At 44.3% G+C, this 24995-nt stretch overlaps 1 protein-coding gene and 1 non-coding gene across 6 annotated transcripts; one reads left to right on the forward strand and one right to left on the reverse strand.

The window, feature by feature from the left end:
• On the reverse strand, positions 1–24990 carry ZNF10 (zinc finger protein 10). 5 transcript variants are annotated; one of them, XM_084993391.1, is made up of 6 exons: positions 24818–24990; positions 11951–12041; positions 11733–11804; positions 9056–9182; positions 8607–8702; positions 1–3934 (listed from the first exon to the last, which is right to left on the reverse strand). In XM_084993391.1, the coding sequence occupies exons 3-6, from the start codon at positions 11772–11774 to the stop codon at positions 2475–2477; spliced, it is 1725 nt and encodes a 574-aa protein (XP_084849517.1). In that variant the 5' UTR covers positions 11775–11804; positions 11951–12041; positions 24818–24990; the 3' UTR covers positions 1–2474. The 5 variants fall into 5 exon arrangements, with proteins under 5 accessions (XP_084849517.1, XP_084849518.1, XP_020928549.1 ...); XM_084993392.1 differs by having other exon boundaries at positions 24723–24990; XM_021072890.2 differs by lacking the exon at positions 11733–11804.
• Positions 20485–20591, forward strand: LOC146396516 (U6 spliceosomal RNA). The gene has a single exon (XR_014828621.1). It is a non-coding gene; the product is annotated as a U6 spliceosomal RNA (small nuclear RNA).
• Positions 24991–24995: the final 5 nt, after the last annotated feature.

The following is a 24995-nucleotide window of genomic DNA, read 5'->3' on the forward strand; positions in this document are numbered from 1 at the left end:
TTTTCATGTTCCCAAACTTTCTGTTTGCATAACTTTAATGTCCATAAATAACCGTTTTGCTATTACACATTTTTATACTGCAAATTTTGCACTGTTAGAAGTAACATTTCAGTGATCATCCACAGACATACATTAATAACAGTAATATTATTATTATTAGCTAACACAAACAGTACTTGCCAGGCACTGTTTTAAGTACTTTACAAGTTATCTTAGTTAATCCACCCGACCACCCTCAGTGTTAGTTCCCAGCAGTATCCCCACTACACAGTTGAGGAAAATTGAGCCATGGGTTATCAGAAATCCTAAGAGGCCCAGCTACGGGGCTACTCCTTTGCTCCCATACAGAACCACTGCTTGTAATGACCATTTCTGTTTGGGATAAGGTACACACCAGTGGTGTGTAAGCAACAAGCATGGCAGCTGTAACTGAGGTGCGAGGAGGGGCTCAAAGTGCGAGGTAGGGCCCACTCAGTTCACTTTACCTGCACCAGGAAGAGGGGCAGGGCCTCGTGCTTCTGTAGGTCTCAGGTTCCAGAGTCTAAGCAGTGTTTCAGATTTAACCTGGGAGAGACTGAAGGTCTCAACGACATTTATCATTCAACAATCATTGAGCATCTAGTATATGTAAATATGCATATAATTTGCTAGAAAATGGCAAAAAAAGCCAGTCTTTTCACACACAAGATCCATTTACAGAATGAAACAGAATTAAAACAGACTCTCTTACCAAATTTTTTGGGTCATGGATTTACTAGAGAATCTGAAGATTAACTTCCTCTTCCCTGAAGGGAAAACCATTGTGCAAAGAGAATACTTCTGCACACAACATGAGAAGCTGTTTACCTGTCCTCAGAAATGAATCCACACACCTACTATGGGCCAGTGGTTTTCTAGGGTTGGTAAGTTCTGATGTAGGTAAAATGGAAGACATGTCTAATTGAAGGAAGTGAGAACTCAGTTCTTAGTAGCAGTCAAGCAGGTTTAAATTAAATGACAGACAACAGGGTGGGGCAATAACAGTATCATCACAGCTAATATAATAAAGCACTTAACATACACCAGGCACTATTCTAAGCTGTTTATATGTTTACTCATTTACCACTCACCACAATTCCACGAGGTAAGTAATATTATCCCTAATTTACAGAGGAGGACATCTCTAAGTTAAGCACAGAGAAGCTAGGAAGCAAGCCCAAGTTCACCCAGCAAGTGAAGAGGTGGGATTTCAACTTGGGGAGACTAGTTCAAACCTGTACTCTTAACCACTAAGTTCTCTTTATCAAGATGAAAGACCACTGTGAAGGAGGGTGGCTTTGGGCAGTGCCGTGTTTATTTTATGAGCATACTTGCTCTAAGTATTGCCCAGGTACCTGCTCCTGCTTTCTGGGGGGTCTCCAAACACCAAAGGTTCCAACATCCAGAGACTCACTGTGTTTGAGCTCCCAGGAGCACAACTCTGTGACCCACAGACAACTTAGAATTAATGGGAAAGTTTGAGAGCAGGAAATTTCCAACCTTCCTTGATGGTAGAATAGAAAAACTAGATATCCTTTTTTAATATATAAAAATGTGTTCAAGTAACAATTACAGTGACACCACCAAACAGACTATAACACTCACTCATAATTCCATTATCCAGCAAATCAATCCTGTTCATTTATCTGTAGATACATTTTTAATTGTTGCCCACATGCAAATATATTTAAAATGGGTATTATCGGTAGTAAACATGTTCTTCCTTCTCTGCCTATGAGATTTTTCCCTGCTGCTAGGAAAAATGTAGTTTATATGAGACACATAAAACAGACTGAACACCACAAAGTGTCCTAAGAGAGAGAAAAAGACAATCAAGTAAAAAAGTGGGATATTAATTCACTGGAATATTATTTTCTATCTTTTGTTAACTATATCAACTATTATTCTCCTCAGCAATAACTCTCGCTTATTTGTCTTTTTGAGGTAGTACTCTCTTTTAAGGAAACAAAAATGGATTATTTCTCAACAGCTTACCAACTTAATGGTGTCTTCTTAGATTTTAGCATTTAAGGCTTGCTCAAGAATGCTCCCAGATCAAGGAGTTCCCATTGTGGCTCACTGGGAACGAACCCGACTAGTATCCAGGATTAGAGTTCGATCCCTGGCCTTGCTCAGTGGGTTAAGGATCATGGGTTGCTGTGGCTGTGGCACAGGCCAGCAGGTGCAGCTCTGATTTGACTGCTAGCCTGAGAATTTCCATATGCCACGGGTGCAGCCCTAAAAAACAACACAAAACGAAAGAATGCTCCCAGGCCAATTACTTGGAAAAAAATAATCTGATGTACTAAAATGAAATGTGTGTGGTTTTTACCCCTCTGGAACCAGTTCTCTAGTGCACAAAAGGGTTGTAACAAGACTGAAAGCAGCTTCTCTGCAGAAGGAATTCTCCAAGATAAAATACAGTTATTGCTGTTGGTAAAGAATTTTCCATTACATTAATATGCATTTTCTCTAATATGATTTGTCTGGTACCTAATAAGGTTAGGGCTGTTAACAAGGGCTGTCCCACACTGATTACATGTTAGGAATTGCTCTCCAGTGTGAGCTATCTGATGTACTATAAATGGAGAGCTCTGGCTGAAGATAATCCCACAATGATTACATTTATATGTCTCTTCTCCAACATGAACCCTCTGGTGCTTAATAAGGTCATTCTTTCTAATGAAGGCTTTCCCACACTGACAACATTCGTATGGTTTCTCTCCAGTATGAATTCTCTGGTGCACAATGAGTGCAGAACTCTGGCTGAAGGATTTCCCACAATCATGGCATTCATATGGTTTCTCCCCAGTATGGGTTCTCTGATGTGAGAAAAGGTGAGAGCTTCGACTAAAGCATTTTCCACAATCTTTACACTCGAAGGGTTTCAGCCCAGTGTGAGTTCTATGATGCACAACAAGGTGAGATCTCTGGCTATAAGACTTCCCACATTCAGTGCATGCATAGGGCCTCACTCTACCATGAGTTCTCTGATGCAGAATGAGATGTGTGCTCTGTCTGAAAGATTTCCCACATTCAGGACATTCATATGGTTTCTCTCCAGTATGAGTTCTCTGGTGCCTAATAAGCCTAGAGCTGTGAACAAAAGACTTCCCACACTGGTTGCATGTGTAGAGTTTGTCTCCTGTATGAGTTCTCTGATGAGTGACAAGGTGAGAGAACCAGCTGAAGGATTTTCCACATTCTTTACATTCATAGGGTTCCTCACCAGTATGAGTCTTTTGATGTCCAACAAGGTGAGAACTTCGGCTGAAAGATTTTCCACATTCTTTACAATCATAGGGTTTTTCTCCAGTATGAATAAGCCGGTGCCTGGTAAGATTAGAGCGCCAGCTGAAGAATTTTCCACACTCCTTACATTCATAGGGTTTCTCTCGATGTGTACCCTTCGATATACCAAGGGATGTACCATGAGGAAGAGAGTTGTTATCAGTGCATTGGTATGATTTACCTCCTGCTTGAGTTCTTGCAAATTGAATAAGATGAATGTTTTGACAGAAGGTCTGATCACAGTCATTGCTGTTGCTTGCATAACCTTCCTGATGACCACTGAAAACTAAATCGTGTTTTAAACTTTTAGGATGTGAGTCATGTTTACGGAAATACCCTTGAAGTACTAGCTGGGCGGGAAGAAGACAGTTTCCCCCAGATTTCCCATTTTCACAGACTCTCTCCTGAGGAAGTGTTTTCTTCTGGGTGAATGCCACTTGCCTCAGATGTCTCTCCTGGCTGTCCTGGGACCTGTCCAACTGACTTTCACATGTCCAGACTTCTTCCAATGACAAATACCAGAGATCATTCTTTGCCTTTCTTTCCACTTTAATGTCACAAAACTGTTTATCTTTAGAAACACTCTGACTGGAAATTGATTTAATTTCTACCGCAGTATCCAAATCTGAAAGAAAGGAAAAAGCTTTGCATAACTAAAAGAAGTATGAAGGCCAGAATAGTAGGATGTATGTAGAAAAAAGTATGTAAATCATGTAGAGTTGCTTTTAAATATAGTTTTGTAAACTTGACAGAGAATGAGAAGGGGAAGGAAGAGCCTTAAACAGGAAATGCACTGGGAAAAATATGCACATAAAAGGAGCAAAGAGTAATAAGAGAAGCCAAAGGACTGGCTAGGAAATGTGCAATCAGAATATTCAGTGCTGGGGTGGTAATTAAGAAGACCCACAGAAAGGGCTGTGCTCCTATTGTCTAATCTGACTACTAATAACATAAGAAATTAACATGTCTACTTGCTGCCAGGCCCCGCCCTGACATGGATTCCTCACACTACAACCAATTTAACATTCTTAAACCATGAATTCAGCCATATGTCAGGCAATGCCTCTCATCTGTATCACCAAAGCAGTGCAGAAGAATTACAGGTGACTGACATAGTGAACCTCTCAGAAAAGCCACATGATGGGCTGGGAGAGCAACAGCCCAGAAGTCACAGGTTCTAATCTAACCTAAGGTTTACCACTACTTGTGGTGAATTTTCTTTCTTTCTTTTTTGCTTTTTAGGGCTGCACTTGTGATATATGGAAGTTCCCAGGTTAGGGGTCCAATCAAAGCTGTAGCTGCCAGACTACACCACAGCCACAGCAACATGGGATCTGAGCTGCATTTGTAACCTACACCGCAGCTCGTGGCAACACTGGATCCTTGAACCCACTGAGCGAGGCCAGGGATCGAACCTGTGTCTTCAAGGATACTAGTCTGATTTGTTTCTGCTGGGCCACAGTGGAACTCCTGACCTTTTTTTTTTTTTCTTTTGTCTTTTTAGGGCTGCACTTGTGGCATATAAAGTTCCCAAGCTAGGGGTTGAATCGGAGCTGCAGCTGCCAGCCTACACCATAGCCACAGCAACACCAGATCCGAGCTGCTTCTGTGACCTATACTGCAGCTTGCAGCAACGCTGGATCCTTAACTGAGGGAGGCCAGGGATTGAACCCACATCCTCAGGGACACTAGGTCGGGTTCTTAACCTGCTGAGCCAGAATGGTAACTCCTACTTGTGGTGAATTTAGACAAGTTGCTACACTTCTCAAGAAATCATTTTGTGGACTTCCTGTTGTGGCTCAGTGGATTAAGGACCAGACACTACCTCTCTGAGGATGCAGACTGATCCTGGGTCTCACTCAGTGGGTTAAGGATCTAGCATTGCACAGCACAGGTCACAGATGTGCCTTGGATCCAGTGTTGCTGTGGCTGTGTTGTAGGCTTCAGCTGCAGCTCTGATTCAATTCCTGGACCGGGAACTTCCATAATCCACAGATATGGCCATAAAAAGAAAAAAAAATCATTTTGCTAATCTGTCACCCAAGGACCAATAAGTTTATCCCAAGTGTCATGAAGGTGGGAGCTCATCAACATCTGATGCACGTGTGGTCAAAGCAACACCATTTATAAGACTTGCTGTTTCATCATTCCGTCTTCTAACTTTGGTTTCTTTGTTTTGAGACAACAAGATTTAATTAAACTGGAGTTCCCGTCGTGGCACAGTGGTTAACGAATCCGACTAGGAACCATGAGGTTGCGGGTTCGGTCCCTGCCCTTGCTCAGTGGGTTAACGATCCGGCGTTGCCATGAGCTGTGGTGTAGGTTGCAGACGTGGCTCGGATCCTGCGTTGCTGTGGCTCTGGTGTAGGCCGGTGGCTACAGCTCCGATTCAACCCCTAGCCTGGGAACCTCCATATGCCGCGGGAGCGGCCCAAGAAATAGCAACAACAACAACAAGAAAAGACAAAAAGACCAAAAAAAAAAAAAAAACTAATAGGACCAACAGAGGACACTAACCCAGAACCTGGGCCCTAACTCACACTCTCCTGGACTGTTCGCCCTTCTGCTTAACATGCACATTACTGCAAATTACTTCCCTGGGTTCAGAGCCTAAGTTTGTTTCTCAATGCCTTTCAGCTAAAATGTTTGGTTGTGAAATCTAGAAAAAGCCCCACTATTTACCCAACATTACCTCCCCTACAAATATAGGGCAATTCGATACCTTACAAGGTGAGGGGGTGAACCACATCCCCTGATGTCTAACCCCCAGCATCACAGGCTATGGGCTTATTTGGAACCAGGATCATGGCAGATGTAATTAGTCAAGATAAATCTGTATGGGGGTAGGGAGGACCCTGACTGGTGTCCTTACAAGGAGAGGAGACACAGAGATGGCACACAGGGAAGATGGCCGTGGGAAGATGCAGGATGGTTGAAGGGATACATGTACAAACCAAAGGGTACCCAGGGCACCAGAGTTGGACGAGGCAGGAAGGAGCCTCCCCTAGAGGCTTCAGAGGGCACACAGCCTTCCCACACCTGATTCCAGACTTCTGACCTCCAGAACTGTGAGAAAATACATTTGTGAACTTAAGCCACTCTGTTTGTGGAACTGTTTTTGGCAGCCATGGGAAACTAATACACCTGGTAAAAAACGCTGCACCACGCTCCTCACCACCTTCTTTGTACAACCAACCCCTACAACCAGTCCTAATTTTCACTCACAAATTTCTTAGTCACTAGTTTCTCCCCCACCCTGATTTATTTATTTTTTTAAAATTGTGCTCAAAACAATACATATAAGAGTTCCCACTGTGGCAGAACGGGATCAATGGTGTCTTGGGAGCACTAGGACACAGGTTTGATCCCCAGCCCAGCACAGTGGGTTAAGGATCTGGTGTTGCCACAGCTGTGACTTAGGTTGCAATAGTGGCTTGGATCTGATCTCTGGCCTGAGAACTCCATATGCCACAGGGTAGCCAAAAAGGAAAAACAAACAAAAGACACAATACATGTAACATAAAATAGGGAGAAAACAGTTACAAATAATGCAACCAACAAGGGCTTAACCTCTGAAATACACAAACAACTCATACAACTCAACAATAAAAAAACAAATAACCCAGTTGAAAAATGGGCAAAAGATCTAAAAAGACATTTCGCCAAAGAAGACATACGGATGGCCAGCAGGTACATGAAAAAATGCTCAACAAAACTAATTATTAGAGAAACACCAATCAAAACTACAATGAGGCGTCACCTCACACCAGTCAGATCCTGAGTTGCTGTGGCTGTGGTGTAGGCTGGCAGGTGTAGCTCTGATTCGACCCCTAGCCTGGGAACTTCCATATGTAGCAGATGCGGCACTGTAACAAACAAACAAACAAAGGAGACAAAGTGAAAACTCAGAAAAAGAAGGAACCTGTACTTAATGCATCAGGTTTCACAGCGAGTTCCTGTGTGGCTCAGCAGGTTAAGGATCCAGTGTTGTTACTGCAGTTTGCTGCTGCGGTACAGGTTTGATCCCTGGCCCAGGAGCTTTCTCAAGCCATAGGCACGGCCAAAAAAAAAAAGGTGTCATAGGAAATGGATAGAGTCGAAACTTCCAGGATAAGCGTGCTGTGACAGACTTTATTTACATCACACTCAAGCCTGAGATGCAGGGGAGCACCTGACACTGTGGACAATTACAACTCACCCAGACTGCACTGGACCTGGCAGCTGTGTGTCCTAGAGCCACCAGGGGCGGGGGTCCACTGGTAGGCTCCCTGGCTGCTCTGCCCACGTGAGGCAGCAACACCCAGACAGGTGGGCTAAGAGAAAGACATCAGAGGACTGAGCTTAGAAACAGAAGCCGGCGAATGACACCTTAGAGAGGAAAAGGACAAAGGTGAAGGACTGCCTTCCATCTCTTAGCCCAGAGGACGGCTCTTCTCTGCTCAGGGAAGCTGGGAAAAAGAAATGATGCTAGTGGATTCCTACAAATCTACACGATAGCTGCATTTTAGAGGTGTTTAAGACAAAAGTGAAGAGGAATACATTGAAAAGAAAACAAAATAAAAGAGCTGGACTATAGTGAGAAAAAAGGCGTTTCTAGCAATTCTGGAAAGGAAGGGGAGTTAAGCACAGGAACTGGTGAGTCCCCTGCAGCAATTTTCTAACTAGCAGGAGACAACCCCAGGCAGGGGCAGGTGATGGGGGGCCCCAGAAGAGCTTACAGGGGCTGTAGAACAGGGGCCACAGGAAAGGGCACAGGACAGGAAGACAGGGACAAGACAGCCCAAGATGAGTGAAATAATTCTATGGAAAATAAGAGAAAGCAGGTGCTGGAGTTAGGGGTAACAATCAGGAAGCAGCATCAACAGAAAGAAAATTTTTTTCCCTTTTTTGTCTTTTTAGGGCCGTACCTGTGGCATATGGAAGTTCCCAGGCTAGGGGTCTGATCAGAGCTGTTGCTGCCAGCCACAGCCACAGCCACAGCCATGCCAGATCCGAGCCACATCTGAGACCTACACCATAGCTCACAGCAACGCCAGATCCTTAACCCACTGAGCGAGGCCAGGGATTGCACCTTCATCCTCATGGATGCCAGTTGGGTTTGTTACTGAAAAGCCACAAGGGGAACTCCCAGAAAGGTAATTTTAATGACTGCAAATGGAAGTGCAACAAGGCTGTAGACAGCAAACAAGCGAGGGGAAAAGAGAAGGAGAGTAAACACAGTTCCTGTCTTAGACACACAGAGAACTGGTGACCACTCTCACTGGGTCACCTGCCTGAGCAGGTGGTCTGGTCCTCACCTGGGCAGGGCTCCTGGCGAATCCCTCTCTCCACTGGCCATAGGTCCTCCCCTTTCTCCAACCGGAGGATGACATCTGGCTTGGGAAGCTGAAGCCCTGTTCACAGGGAAAAACAGAGGCCTGGGTGTGGGTTGGGGGCTCTGGGCTGGACACACAGAAGTGTCCCAGGTTCAACCCCAACCCCTGACCCTTTCAACAGTCCTGGAGGCACTGAAGAGTAGACGAGGAGGGCTACAGAGGCAGCAAAACATACACTCTTAGAAATTCAAAAAAAATCAAAACAACTTTTTTTTTTCCCCATAAAAGCAAGTGGAATAAGAAAATCCTGTTCTAAGCCTCAGAGAAATTAGGTCCCAGACCCCAAGCTCACACTCTTAATGTACAGCTCAGATCTCTGTACCTTCTCATCAATGAGGAACCCAAATCCCTGAGACAGAGGTCAGTCTTACCCAAGGACACCAGGTTTCTGTAGTTCTCCAGCATCACATCTTTGTACATGACCTGCTGGGCAGTGTCCAGCAGCTTCCACTCCTCCCTGGAGAAGTTCACCAATACGTCCTTGAAGGTCACCAGTGTCTACAACACAAAATAAGTTTACATTGAGCCAGATATGTATCTTTGCCCTCCATTTCCTGAATATTGACAGATCAGGCAGAAAAGAGCATGGACCAGAACTGACTCTAGGAATGAGCAGTATGTATGTTGAGTTCTGGTCAAGTCCTAAAAGGAAGGGCATTAAGTACCTACTGTCTAGAAACCTGTTCCATGTTATGCTTTAGGTGTAGAAACTGTCAGAAGCACTTTGGTTTAAACCAGTTATGTTGTAAACAGCTAAAGCCTGGAAAATCAGGAACTCCCACTGTAGCACAACAGGACTGGCAGCGTCTTGGGAGTGCTGGGATACAGGTTCAATCCCCAGCCTGGCACAGTGGGGTTTGGGATTCAGCATTGCTGCAGCTGCAGCCTAGGGAGCAACTGCAATTCGGATCTGATCCCTGGCCTGGGAACTCCTATACACCGTGGGGAAGCCAAAAAAGAAAACAAAAGAAAAGAAAAAAAGGAAGTTAATCTACAGGAGATCCTGTCATGGCTCAGCAGTTAACAAGTTAACAAATGAACCAGACTAGCATCCATGAGGATGTGGGTTCGATCCCTGGCCTCACTCAATGGGCTAAGGATCTGGCGTTGTTGTGAGCTGTGGTGTAGGTTGCAGACTCGGCTTGGATCCTGCGTTGCTGTGGCTCTGGTGGAGGCTGGCAGCTATAGCTCCGATTAGACCCCTAGTCTGGGAACCTCCATGTGCCTCAGGTGAGGCCCTAGAAGGACAAAAAGAAAAAAAAGAAGTTAATCTACACTTACACTGTGTGAAATAAAGAACCTACTTCAAGGAGGGAAAGAACAGAAAAACAGTTTGAATTCGAGGACAGCTTAATGCTTAAGAGACCCAGGTAGCCACATTTTATGGCCTAAAATAATTTACCAAAACATTTTTCCTAAAAATTAGGAGGCATTAAAAAATGGGTAAGAGATTATATATTTATTTTCTTTCTAGAACTGCACCTGCTGCATATGGAAGCTCCTGGGCCTGGGATCAAATTGGAGCTGCAGCCACTGGCCTATACCACAGCCATAGCAACACCAGACCTGAGCCGCATCTGCCACCTACACCACAGCTCACTGTAACACTAGATCCTTAACCCACTGAGTGAAGCCAGGGATCGAACTTGCATATTCACAGAGAGAATATCGGGTCCTTAACCTGCTAAGCCAGTAGCAAAATAATACTGAATCAAGGCCTTTATTAGCCATGTCAAAAAAACTGTAGATTACACCTACATTTAGAAAAAAGCCATCTGAATGACTGAGGGTTTCCATCAAAGATCTTGAAAGTCAAAAGACAGGGGACAGTGGGGGGCTGGGGGGGGTGGCAGTCAATGCTTGAAAGGAAAGAACTGTCAGAGTTCCTGTTGTGGCTCAGTGGAAACAAATTTGACCAGTATCCATGAGGATGCAGGTTCAATCCCTGGCCTCGCTCAATGGATTAAGGATCTGGTGTTGCCGTGAGCTGTGGTGTAGGTCACAGACATGGCTTGAATCCAGCGTTGCTGTGGCTGTGTGTGGCATAGGGCGGCAGCTGCAGCTCTGATTCAACCCCTACCCTGGGAACTTCCATATGCCGTGGATGCAGCCCTAAAAGGACAAAAAAAAAAAAAAAAAGAAGAAGAAGAACTGTTGTGCCAGACTTTCAATATGGGGTGAAAATATCTTTCATTAATGAAAAAACACATTGCCAAGTAAAGTTAAACTAACAGACTTTGTAATCAGCAGATTTGCTCTAAAAGTATGCTAAAGGTGGAGTTTCTGTTGTGGCTCAGTGGTTAATGAATCTGACTAGGAACTGTGAGGCTGCAGGTTAAATCCATGGCCTTGCTCAGTGGGTTAAGGAGCTGGCATTGCCATGAGCTGTGGCGTAGGTCACAGATGCGGCTCGCATCCCGCATTGCTGTGGCTGTGGAGTAGGCTGGCAGCTACAGCCCCGATTAGACCCCTAGCCTGGGAACCTCCCTATGCCGTGAGTACAGCCCTAGAAAAGACAAAAAAGAAAAAAAGAAAAAATAAATAAATAAATAAAAGTATGCTAGAGGTAATTCTTCAGGAAAAAGGGCAATGATACAAGAGAGAAACTTTAAATTTCAGGAATGATCGATAAGCAAGAAAAAGAGTAAATATCTGGGTAAATACAATGGACTAGTATCCTTCAAAATACGTAGGGCAACCCAAAGCAAAAGCTGATTTCAAGTGGGTTTTTCAATATACATAGAAATAAAGTATGTGGGATTCTCTAGGGGTGAAGCTGAAAGAGGCTGAGGGAGGGTCCCCAACCCAGACGCTTCATCCCCAGAGGACCCACCGCCCCCAGCCATCCGTCTCCGTGCACACTCCCAGTCACTGTTTCTGTTGGTCAGTTACTCCTGGATAATCACCTAACTTGTCCCCAAGCTCCCCCAAACAGGCAGCCCCCCAGGGAAGAACTAACACAGATGTCATACCCCAAGACCAGCAGGGCCCAGAGAACCCCAGTTCTCTCATAATCCCTAAGGGAAAAGCTTGCCATGGGTTCAGCACCTTATTGCAGATGAAGGAGCATCTCATCGGAGTCCTCGGCATCACACACGTTTCTACTCAACTTTCGTTTCTCTGACAGCAAAGGGAGTAAAAGTACAAATAAAGCAACAAAATGGTGCTTGTCTGCTACAGGAAGTGTCTAAGACCCCTTAAAAACCCTTAATCAAAATGGGATTCTCAGTTGGAAAACAACACAGAATGAAGGCAGCCCAACTTACATGGGGCCAGGCAGTTAACACCGCAGCCTCCATGCCCTCCTGGCTCTTGATGATGCTCTCCTGAGTAACAGCAGATCCCAGGCAGGTGAAGCTGTGGAAAAGGAAGAGACATGAAGGGAAGTGCTGTAACTGGGAGCTTGTTATTAGGAGCCCAGATTCCCTCAGACCAGTGTGTACACACCCCACACACAGAGGACTGCAGATTCTTCCAGAAATACACCCACGGTGCCTGAATCCCAAGGAGCAGGAAGAAAAGAGCTCTGAAGACTGCCTCCCCCGACTCCCTTAATCTCTGGAGTTCCATGCTAAATTCCATCTGGAATTAAATGATTCTAATACTACAACAAATCATCTTCTTTTAAAAATACTTTTAGGAGTTCCCCTCATGGCTCAGTGGTTAATGAATCTGACTAGGAACCATGAGGTTGTGGGTTCGATCCCTGGCCTCACACAGTGGGTTAAGGATCTGGTGCTGCCGTGAACTGTGGTGTGGGTCGCAGATGCGGCTCAGATCTGGCGTTGCTGTGGCTGTGGCATAGGCCGGAGGCTATAGCTCAGATTAGACCCCTAGCCTGGGACCCTCCGTATGCCACAGGTGCGGCCCTAGGAAAGACAGAAAAAGGACAAAAGAGCAAAATAAATAAATAAATAAATTCTTTCTGCTTTTGAATATCTGACCATCTCTTTATTTTTCCTTTGTTTTTTTTTTTTTTGGTCTTTTTGTCTTTTTTTGTTGTTGTTGTTGTTGTTGTTGCTATTTCTTGGGCCGCTCCCGCGGCATATGGAGGTTCCCAGGCTAGGGGTTGAATCGGAGCTGTAGCCACCGGCCTGTGCCAGAGCCACAGCAACTCGGGATCCGAGCCGCGTCTGCAACCTACACCACAGCTCACGGCAACGCCGGATCCTTAACCCACTGAGAAAGGGCAGGGATCAAACCCGCAACCTCATGGTTCCTAGTCAGATTCGTTAACCACTGCGCCACGACGGGAACTCCTGTTCTTTTTTTAAATAGCTATATTTGAGATGTCTCACATACCATACAATTCATCCACTCCAAGTGTATACACCAAGGTTTTTTGGTATACTAAAAGCAAACTTTAAAGTTGTGCCAAAATAAATATAACAAAATTTGCCATTTTAATCATTGTTAAGTGTACAGTTTAGGGGCATTAAGCAGATTCACAATGTTGTGCAAGCCACCATCACTAATTCCAAAACTTTTTCATCACCCCAAAAAGAAACTCTGAAACATCAAAGCAGTAACTCTCAGAGTTCCCTGGTGGCTCAGAGGGTTAAGGATCTGTCATTGTCACTGCTGTGGTTTGGGTCACAGCTGTCATGTATTCCAACCCTGGCCCTGCAACTTCCACGTACCACATGCAAAAAAAACCTCCATATGCCGTGGGTATGGGCCTAAAAGGACAGAAAAGACAAAAAGATGTGGTACATATATAAAATAGAATATTACTTGGCCATAAAAAAGAATGAAATATTGCCACTGCAGCAACCTGGATGGACCTAGAGATTATCATACTAAGTGAAGTCATCAGACAGTGAAAGACCAACATCATATGTTATCACACATGTGTGGAGTCTAAAAAATAGTACAGACGAACTTATTTGCAGAACAGAAACAGACTCACAGGCTTTGAAAACAAATTTATGGCTCCCAAAGGGGACAGGCTGGTGAGGAGGGACGGACTGAGGGGTTGGAACTGGCATACGCACACTGTGGTATACGGAATGATTGGTCAACAGGGACCCACTATTTAGCATAGGAAATGATAATCTATTTGGGGTAAGAAGCAGAAAAAGAATGGCTGTTTGTATATGTGTAACTGAATCACTCTGTTGTATGGCAGAAATTACAACATCACAACGTTGCAAATCAACTATACCTCAATAAAACTTTAAAATTGTCTTTAAAATTATAATTAGCTTAACAAAGGTTTCCCTTTGTTCCTTCCTCAGTCTTTCCCAGTCTCCATTTCAATGACCCCTCCCCCCTCATCTTCCAGGACACAGGACACATCTTCTGGTGTCACCCCCACAGTCTGTCCCATTGCTCAGCTCATGACAGGCTAAGTGCCAGGCAAGAATGAACAGATCACTCTGCCCTCTACCCCCCACCTCCTTCCCTAACCTCTACTGTGGTTAACAGCATGGATTCCGTGGCCAGGCTGCCTGGGTTCAGATCCCTGCTCCATTACTCACTGGGTGGTTTCTTAACATCTCAATATCTCAGTCTTTTCATCTATACTATGGGGACAAAATACTGCCTACCCACAGGGTTATTATGAGAATTAAATGAGTCACTACTTGTAAAACATGTAAAACCGTGCCTGACACATGGTAAGGATTATTTGTTTGTTTAAAAAATAAATGACATCCAAGGACCAGGCAATGCAAGCATCTTGGTAGACTCTGTGCTTCTGACCTCCAATCAGTTACTGCAGCCTGTGAACCCCTCCTACAAGTTTTTCCAGTCTCTCTCTTTCTCTAGATTCCTGCTGCCATGGCCTGCTCCAGGCTTGGTTTCTCTGCCTCAGGTCTTTCTCACTCCGATGAGCGCCATCTCTCTAAAAAATGCAAGTTTCACTTTTTTTTTTAAGAATTTTTTTTTTTTTTTGGTCTTTTTAGGGCCACAAAACTTGAGAAAAGTCTACTTATAAACTTTAGTGGAACATACTAGAAGTGGGTATTAAGATATAGAAGTAGGTGTTCCCGCTGTGGCTCAGAGGGTTAAGAACCCAACTAGTTTCTACAAGGACACAGGTTTGATCCCTGGCCTCACTCAGTGAGTTAAAGGATCTGGCGTTGCTGCAAGCTGTGGCAGCTCAGATCCCATGTTGCAGTGGCTGTGGTGTAGGCCAGCAGTTCGATCTGACCCCTAGCCTGGGAACTTCCATATTCCACAGGTTCGGCCCTAAAAAGCAAAGAAAATAGAAAAAAAAAAAAAATACAAAAGTGGACACCTGTCCCATGTGGACGTTATCAGAGGAGGGAGTCAGGATCCATAGTGTCTGGGATGGAAAGGTGGAACAAACACACGAGGCTCCTCTGTTTTCACTTCCCTGCATCAGATGTGCACCAAGTGCCCATGACAAGCCAGGGGCTGTTTCAGGGCTGAGTGCTGAGCTCACTTTTCAATGTCTGGTATGTAAAGGCTGAAACAGCCAGGGATGTTATGCCAGCAGAAGAAATGTCTTAAGGGAAGCAAGAGAATGGTTTTACGCACTTATATCATGCAACAGAGATGACATTTATTCTGAATCATTCCAGAGGGCAGGATTAGGAAAAATGTGTGGACTTGCCAAGAAGTCAATCACAAATCAACATATCAAACACTATTAATCAATGACATTTGGCAGCAGAACAGGCTGCCTACGGAAGCAGGAAAGTTCTGGTCACTAATACAGTTTTAATCAGATCTTACTCTAAAACAAACGAACCCTACAGCAAAAATTAACACAACATTGTAAAACAACTATACTTCAATCAAATTTTTAAAAACGAAAAAACAGACAAAACAGGAAAAAAGGGGGGGGAAACGAATCTGACTAGGAACCTTGAGGTTGTGGGTTTGATCCCTGGCCTCGCTCAGTGGGTTAAGCATCCGGCATTGCCGTGAGCTGTGGTGTAGGTCACAGACGTGGCTCGGATCTGGCATTGCTGTGGCTGTGGCATAGGCCAGCAGCTGTAGCTCCAATTAGACCCCTAGCCTGGGAATCTCCATATGCCATGCGTGCAGCCCTAAAAGGACCAAAGACCAAAAAGAAAAAGAAAAAAGGAAACCTCAAACTATAATACTGCCTCCAGTTTAAATGGATATCTAAGGTTCATCCCAATGATGCTCCTATTTAATGATTTAAAACACAAACAGTTTGCAATTAATCTCACATCACCCTAATTTCCCTTAACATCCACTTTCAGTTAACTCACTCAAAACTTTAAGCTGGTAGTTTTTAGCCTGACTACACATCGAAGTGCCCCGTATATTGACAAATTATTTACACCTGGGTCCCAAGTCCTCCTCCCCCACTGAGAGATTCTGATTTAATTTTCTAAAGAGGGGATCAAGCTTAAAAAAAATTTTTTTTTTCTAAATAGCTCTCTCAGTGGTTTTGATATGCAGCCAAGGTTGAGAACAACTAATCTAAGCAGTTAGATAACCTATTTAATTCTCACTTTTTACCATTTTTGGGGGGTAATCAGATCATTAGTCAGTACATACATAACGGATCTTTTTATGCAACTGGCAACACTACTTCACGGTTGCTTCTCTACAGTTGCTATTTTCATTTATTTTAAGGAAATAGCAGGTAAGCTGGTAAACTACCTTGACGATTTAAATTTGGATCTTCTATCATTTTACTACACAGTTCCTGATCACTTACTCTGATCCTGGCTCTGTTTTAAGCACAGTAGATAAAAACCTAAGCGCTGGAGTTCCTGTTGTGGTACAGCAGAAACGGATCTGACTGGGAACTATGACATTGTGGGTTCAATCCCTGGCCTTGCTCAGTGGGTTGGAGATCTGGCGCTGCTGTGAGCTGTGGTGTAGGTCAAAGATGTGGCTTGGATCTGGCATTGCTGTGGCTGTGGCACAGGCTGGCAGCAACAGCTCCAATTGGACCCCTAGCCTGGGAACCTCCATGTGCCGTGGGTGGGGCCCTAAAAAGACAGAAGACAAAAGACAAAAAAAAAAAAAAAAAACACCTAAGTGCTGATGCTTCCCTCAAGCAGCTGGTGGAACACTGAAGATGGCACCCTGCACAATTGCAGGGCTGAGTCCAGGCAGATAAACAAGGGTGAGGAACTGTGTGAACAAAGACAGTGCCGTGGGAGTCAGAAGCTCAGTATGGCTGGTGACTGCAGGGCAGAGAGCAACCAGAAACAGGCTGGGCTGAGACCAAAATCACCATCCTCAGAAACATGGACTCTTGGGAGTTCCTGTCATGGCTCAATGGTTAAGGAATCCGACTAGGAACTATGAGGTTGTGGGTTCAATCCCTGGCCTTGATCAGTGGATTCAGGATCCAGCATTGCCGTGAGCTGTGGTGTAGGTTGCAGACAAGGCTCGGATCCCCTGTTGCTGTGGCTCTTGCGTAGGCCAGTGGCTACAGCTCTGATTAGACCCCTAGCCTGGGAACCTCCATATGCCACAGGTAGCAGCCCTAGAAAAGGCAAAAACAAAAAAAAAAAAAAAAGAAAGAAAGAAATATGGACTCTTGCTTACGGGCTGTGGAATGTTAATGGATTTGTCTGCATTGGGGGTGGTTGTCTGATGCAGGAAGATACAACAGCTGCAAGGAAACCAGGCAGGAGGCACAGCACAGTCCAGAAGCCAGGATCGCAAATTAGGGCTGTGGAGGGTAGCAGTGGGGAGCAGGCAGGTTTTGGAAAGGTTGGTATGTCCTATGGAGGTGAAGACAGGTTAAGGATTAAAGATGACTCCTAAGGACGAGATGATATTAACGGATGATAAGGTGTTGGGGGTAGGGACTAGAAAGAGGATAGGGTGGGTTTTGAACTCAATGAGCCAGAAAAGAGATGGAGGAGGACCCATGTCAAGGGGAGGGTTAGCTGGCTGTGTCATCTCCTTCCACATTCCCTCTCTGCTGTATCTGCTCAAGTGACACAGCTGTGTTCCCCAACAGGACAACCTCTTGACAAGGGGGGATGGATCCTTTTGTCCCAGATTTGAGAGTGACTATACTCTTCCACTGTGAGATGCAGGCAAGGCAGGCAGAAGGATAGAGTCCTTCATGTCAACAATGCCGTGATGTAATTCCTATAAAACCCACTAGGCAACAGTAAAATCCAATACAGCTAACCAGTGGTATTATCAGATGAACCCATTAAAGCATACAGATGAACCAAAGATAACATGGAGAGCAAAACAAACTGTAGGAACAGAAGTAAACTGGCATATATCAACGTCTAGGAAGCAAGAGTTCCTGTTGTGGCTCGACTAGTATAATGAGGACACGGGTTCCCTGCCCTAGCTCAGTGGGTTAAAGATCTGCTGTTGCCATCAGCTGTGGTGTAGGTTGCAGATGCGGCTTGGATCTGGAGTGGCTATGGCTATGTGTAGCATAGGCCGGCAGCTGCAGGTATGATTTGGCCCCTAGCCTGGGAACTTCCAAACGCCAAGGGTGCGGCCCTAAAAAAAAGAAAAGAAAGAAAAGAAAAAGAAAAATTAACATCTAGGAAGCAAACTAGAGGAGAAAAAAACCTATTGATACTAGCTTGAAGACTGACAGGAAAGATGCTACGTGTTCATACACTGGCTGAGAGAGGTAATTCTCTCCTTCAATGTAACAATGGCTAATAACCCACATATACTCCTCCAACACTTGCCTATAACGTGAGGAAACCTAATTCTGGAAGCTGAAGCAGCAGCCCCACCTTTAACCTCTTGCTAGGCACGTACCTAGGTTAGCTGAGGCACTGCTCCGGATCACCACCCACCTGCCACTAGAAGTAGGAGAAGCCTCTTTTTTTTTTTTAAGGGTCCCACCCATGGCATATGGAGGTTCCCAAGCTAGAGGTCAAACTGGAGCTGCAGCTGCCGGCCTACACTACAGCCAGAGCAATGCAGGATCAGAGTTGCAACCTACACCATAGCTCATGGCAACAATGGATCCCCAACCCACTGAGCAAGGCCAGGAATGGAACCTGCATCCTCATGGATACTAGTTGGGTTCTTTCTGCTGAATCACAATGGAAACAGAAGCCTCTTTTTTCTTTTTTTTTTTTTTTTTTTTTTGTCTTTTTGCCTTTTTCTAGGGCCACTCCCACGGCATGTAGTTCCCAGGCTAGGGGTCTAATTGGAGCTGTAGCCACCGGCCTACACCAGAGCCACAGCAACGCAGGATCCAAGCCGCATCTGCGACCTACACCACAGCTCATGGCAACACCGGATCCTCAACCCACTGAGCAAGGCCAGGAATCAAATCCCCAACCTCATGGTTCCTAGTCGGATTCGTTAACCACTGAGCCACGACGGGAACTCTGGGAACAGAAGCCTCTTCTTAAATGAGCAGGCCACTTCAACTGCCCTCACACTGAGATCTGGAGTAGGTAATTCTTTTCTTTTTCTTTCTTTCTTTTTTTTTTTTTTTTTTTTTTTTTTTTGTCTTTTGTCTTTCTAGGGCTGCACCCGCAGCATATGGAAGGTCCCAGGCTAGGGGTCCAATCAGAGCTACAGCTGCTGCCCTACACCACAGCCACAGCAATGTGGGAACGGAGCTGTGTCCGTGACCTATGCCACAGCTCATGGCAATGACAGATCCTTAACCCACTGAGCAAGGCCAGGGATCGAACGCAGATCCTCATGGATACTAGTCAGGTTTGTTAACCACTGAGCCATGATGGGACATCCTCTTTTTTTTTTTTTTTTTTTTTTAAACAGCCGTACTGTGGCATATGGAAGTTCCTGGGCTAGGGGTCAAATCAAAGCAGCAGCTGCAACCTACAACTCAGCTTGCAACAACACTGGATCCTTAATGCACTAAGCAAGGCCAGAGATCAGAGATCAAACCCACACTTTCATAGCTACTGTGTAGGGTTCTCAACCTGCTGAGCCACAATGGAATGCCTTTTATTTTTAGGGCCACATAAATAGCATATGGAATCTTCAGATTCTGCATAAGTTCACTGGTATTTGGGATCTGCGAAGGAGAAGGAATGATCAGGCCAATGGGCCCAGCAGCCACAAAGTGAGAAGTCTGGGGCCAGCAGAGATAGCAAAGACATATTTAAAGACACAAAAAGCAAATGTAGGATACTAGAGATGCATTTCCAATTAAGAGACCAGCAACTTAAAACAATCCTGTATATATATAGACTTCTACATCAAAACCTCATAGTAACCACAAACCAAAGCCTACAAGAGATGCACAAATAAGAAAAAGCAATTCAATCATAACACTAAAGATAGTCATCAAATCACAAGGAATTCCCATTGTGGCTCAGCAGTAATGAACCCAACTAGTATACGTGAGGATGCGGATTTGATCCCTGGCCGATCCCTGGCCCCGCTCAATGGGTTAAGGATCTGGCATTGCCATAAACTGTGGTGTAGGCTGCAGACACAGCTCAGATCTGGTATAGGCCGCAGCTCTGATTCAACCCCTAGCCTGGGAACTTCCATATGCCACAGGTGCAGCCCTAAAAGGAAAAAAAAAAAGAAAAAGAAAAAGAAAGAAAGAAAGAAAGAACAAGAGGGAAGAAAAGAAGACCAACAATTAACAAAATGGCAATAAGAACATACATATCAATAATTATCTTAAATGTAAATGCACTAAATACTCCAACCAAAAGACAAAGACTGGCTGAATGGATACAAAAAACAAGATCCATATATATGCTGTCTAAAAGAGACCCACTTCAATTCCAGGGACATATACAAACTGAAAGTGAGAGGATGGAAGAAAAAGATACCCCATGCAAACAGAAATAAAAGGAAAGCTGGAGTAGCAATGCTCACATTAGACAAAATGGACTTTAAGATAAAGAATGTTATAAGAGTGCCCACTTTGGCAGCACACATACTAAAATTGGAATGATACAGAGAAGATTGCCATGGCCCCTGCACAAGGATGACATGCAAATTAGTGAAGTGTTCCATGTTTTTTAAACCAGCTATGATGGAAAAAAGTAAAAATCATTATAAAAAGAAAAAAATGTTACCAGAGACAAAGAACATTACTTGATGATCAAAGGGTCAACTCAAAAAGAAGATATAACAATTGTAAATACATATGCACCACCACAGGATCACTCATAGGCAACTGCTAATAGCCATAAGAGCAGCAAGTGACAATAACAGAATAATAGTGGGGAACTTTAACACCCCACTCACAGCAATTAAGAAATCATCCAGACAGAAAATCAACAAGGAAACACTAACCTTGAATGATGCATTAGATCAGATAAGCTTAATAGATAATCATAGAACATGCCATCTGAAAGCAGCAAAAAACACACATTCTTCTCAAGCACACACAGAATATTCTCTAGGACAGATCACATTCCGGGCCACGAATCAAGCCTCAGTAAATTTAAGAAAACTGAAATCATAGGAAGTATTTGTTCTGACCACAAGACTAGACATCAACAACAAGAAAAAAACTCCAAAAAAACACAAAAACACAGACACTTTAACAATATGCTACTAAACAACCAATGGATCACTGAAGAAATCAAAAAATGCCTAAACAGAAGTTCCTGTTGTGGCGCAATGGCTAACGAATCCAACTAGGAACCACGAGGTTGCGGGTTCAATCCCTGGCCTTGATCAGTGGGTTAAGGATCCGGTGTTGCCGTGAGCTGTGGTGTAGGTTGCAGACGCAGCTCAGATCCACGTTGCTGTGGCTCTGGCGCAGGCCAGTGGCTACAGCTCCAATTAGACCCCTAGCCCGGGAACCTCTATGTGCTGCGGGAGCGGCCCAAGAAATGGCAAAAAAGACAACAACAACAACAACAAAAAAGCCTAAACAATCTGGCACTGCTGTGAGCTGTGGTGTAGGTCGCAGAAGTGCCTTGGATCCTGCATGGTGTAGGCTAGAAGCTACAGCTCCAATTCAACCCCTAGCCCAGGAACCTCCATATGCCATGGGTGCACCCTTAAAAGGCGAAAAAGCAAAAATAAAAACAATAAAACCTAGACAAATGACAATGAAGACACAATGATCCAAAGCCTCTGGAATGGGGAGTTCCCATCGTGGCTCAGTGGTTAACAAATCCGACTAGCAACCATGAGGTTGCAGGTTCAATTCCTGGCCTCATTTCAGTGGGTTAAGGATCTGATGTTGCCCTGAGCTGTGGTGTAGGTCGCAGATGCAGCTTGGATCTGGCGTTGCTGTGGCTCTGGCATAGACTGGCAGCTACAGCTCCGATTAGACCCTAGCCTGGGAACTTCCATATGCTGCAGGTGCAGCCCTAGAAAAGACAAAAAGACAAAAAAAATTAAAAAAAAACAAAGCCCCTGGGATGCTGCAAAAGCAGTTCTAAGAGGGAAGTTTATGGTAATACAAGCCTACTTCAGGAAACTAGAAAAATCTCAAACTAACTTTATACCTAAAGCAACTGGAAAGGAGTTCCCACTGTGGCACAATGGGATTGGCAGTGTCTTTGCAGCACTAGGACACAAGTTTGATCTCTAGCCAGGCACAGTGGGTTAAAGGATGTGGTGCTGCAGCGTAGGTCACTATTGCAGCTCAGATCTGACTTCTAGTCTGGAATAGGAAATAAATAAGTAAGATAAAACAACTAGAGAACAAAGAACAAGCAAAACCCAAAGTGAGTAGAAGGAAAGAAATCACAAAGAGCAAAAATAAATGAAATAGAAACAAAGAAAACAAACAAAAAGATCAGTGAAACAAAAAGCTGGTTCTTTGTAAAGATCAAGAAAACTGGAGTTCCCGTCGTGGCGCAGTGGTTAACGAATCCGACTAGGAACCATGAGGTTGCGGGTTCGGTCCCTGCCCTTGCTCAGTGGGTTAACGATCCGGCGTTGCCGTTAGCAGACACATCAAGAAAAAAAGAGGGCTCAAATCAATAAAATCAGAAATGAAAAAGGAGAAGTTACGACAGATATCACAGAAATACAAAAGATCATAACAGACCACCACAAGCAACTATATGCCAATAAATGGACAACCTAGAAGTAATGGACAAATTCTTAGCATCTTAGAATCTTCAAAGACTGAACCAGAAAGAAAAAGAAAGATGAAAGGACCAATCACAAATACTGAAATTGAAACTGTGATTAAAAAACTTCCAAAAAAACAAAAGTCCAAGACCAGATGGTTTCATAGGCGAATTCTAGAAAACATTTATAGAAGAGTTAGTACCTATCCTTCTGAAACTACTCCAAAAAATTGCAGAGAAAAGAATACTCCCAAACTCATTCTATGAGGCCACTATCACCCTGATGCTACCACTGTGCTCAAAACAGAATTTTGACATGTTTACATAAAATACTGATAAGCAGACTTCATTTACGATATTTCTCAAAACCTGCCCTGAGACTGGCACATGCTAAGAGCCACGTGCTGAGAAAAGGAACGAAAAGAACAAATGAACAATTTTCAAGAAAGGGCAGGAATGTGTGCAATGCAGTGTCCAGGAGGCTTGGCAAGAAAGGACAATTTTTTTTTTCTTTAGGGCCCTATGTGCAGCATATGAAAGTTTCCAGGCTAGGGTTTGAATCAGAGCTACGGGCTGCTGGCCTACACCACAACCATGGCAACAGGGGAATCAGCTGCATCTGTCACCTATGCTGCAGCTTGCAGAAATGGATCCTTAACCCACTGATTGAAGCCAAGTATCAAACCCACATCCTCCTGGATACTATATCGGGTTCTCAACTTGCTGAGCCACAACTGGAAGTCCGTGATGGGCTTTTTTTTTTTTTTTTTTTTGCTTTTTCAGGACCTCGCCTGCAGCATATGAAGTTCCCAGGCTAGGGGTCAAATCGGAGGTACAGCTGTCAGAGCCTATGCCACAGCAACAGAGGATCCGAGCTACATCTGCGATCTACACCGCAGCTCACAGCAACACTGGATCCTTAACCCATTGATCGAGGCCAGAGATGAAACCCACATCCTCATGGATATTAGTTGGGTTTGTTACCACTGAGCCATGACGGGAACTCCAAGGGACAATTTTAATTGAAACGAGAGGAGATTAGTCAGGTCATAGAGAAAAATTAGTGTAATGTTGAGGTGGTTTAAAAAAGGGCAGGAAAGGGTTGTGTATTTCCCAGGTGGTTAACTTGCCAACATCTCTAACATGAAAGAGGCTTTTTAGCTAGCATATTGGATGATAACCCATCTTCCCTTCTATTTCCTTTTTTTTCTTTAACAATATATTCTGTATGTGCAGTGTAGGTATAATTTAAATTCTTCACCTTCTTCATATACTTTCGATAGGACCCATGTAATTTTGATGTCAACCTTCTCTTCTGGCATTTATTCTAGATGTTAACGTACAAAGTTGATTGGTTTAACTACTCCAGTGTCAAGGGAAAATAAAAACATATTATGAGCTGTCTATGAAAAACAAAAATGGGTTAAACACAAACACACCTCCAGTTAATCTACTTGATATAAAAATAAATAACAAGCAAATGAAGATCAGGAAGCTAGGAGCTGGAGATGCAGTTTGTTTCTTTTAAAGAGTACACACAAACCCACTCAATCTTAAAACACTGGAAATATTGATAACACTAACTGATAAATTTTGAGGAAAATAATGTCAAAGTAATTTCATTAAGTGAAAATTTTTTTTAAATGAGTATTTTTAGACTAGACGAAGAAATAGAAAACGATCCGCCCCTTGTGGCCACCAAGTTTATTTAAAGTAGACCTACTTCAATGTTTGCAGCATATAACTTCTATAACATCCGCCAGTTAAAGCCGGTAGTACATATACGTACTTTTTAAAGCCAGTACGACCACGATGGAATATAAGACATTCCCTGTTCCTACGCTAACAAAAATGAGCATAATCACGTTCAGCAGCCGCTGGAAAGGGCATACTCAAATTTTTAAACATCTAGTCCCAATTGGGAAAGAAAAGGTAAACCGGAATATGAGAACGTTATTCTGCATCGCTGAGAACAAGCGGTTCAAATTCCGCACCACCTCCCGGCACATTCCAGTACTAGGGTCCTGTCCCACTAACGCGACGGCGGGAACTCCTGGGCACCAGGGTACACCCAGGCCGGGGGGGCGAAAGTCAGAGAAAAAAAACCACTTGCCGGTGAAACGACCGCCGGCCCAGAACGACGAGGTTAACAAACAGGGGTACAACGTCTCGGAGAAGCGAGCACGAAACCGGCCCTTTCGTGCGTACCTGCGATCAGCACCCGGAGGCTCCGCACCTGGGAGATCCGGGGCGGGGACGACGCCGTCACAATGGCAGGGGCCGCAGCCGGCGCGCTCCGGACTAGGCCTCCACGCCCCGCGCAGTCCAGAACCGGCGGCCGCTGCGCCCTCCCACCCGGCCTCCTAGCGCCCACGCCCTCCCCACG

Source organism: Sus scrofa, chromosome 14 (assembly GCF_054392235.1).
Source record: "Sus scrofa isolate SSC_HxYL_T2T_F1_AM1 chromosome 14, Sscrofa_HxYL_maternal_Yorkshire_Landrace_v2.0, whole genome shotgun sequence".
Taxonomy (NCBI): domain Eukaryota; kingdom Metazoa; phylum Chordata; class Mammalia; order Artiodactyla; family Suidae; genus Sus; species Sus scrofa.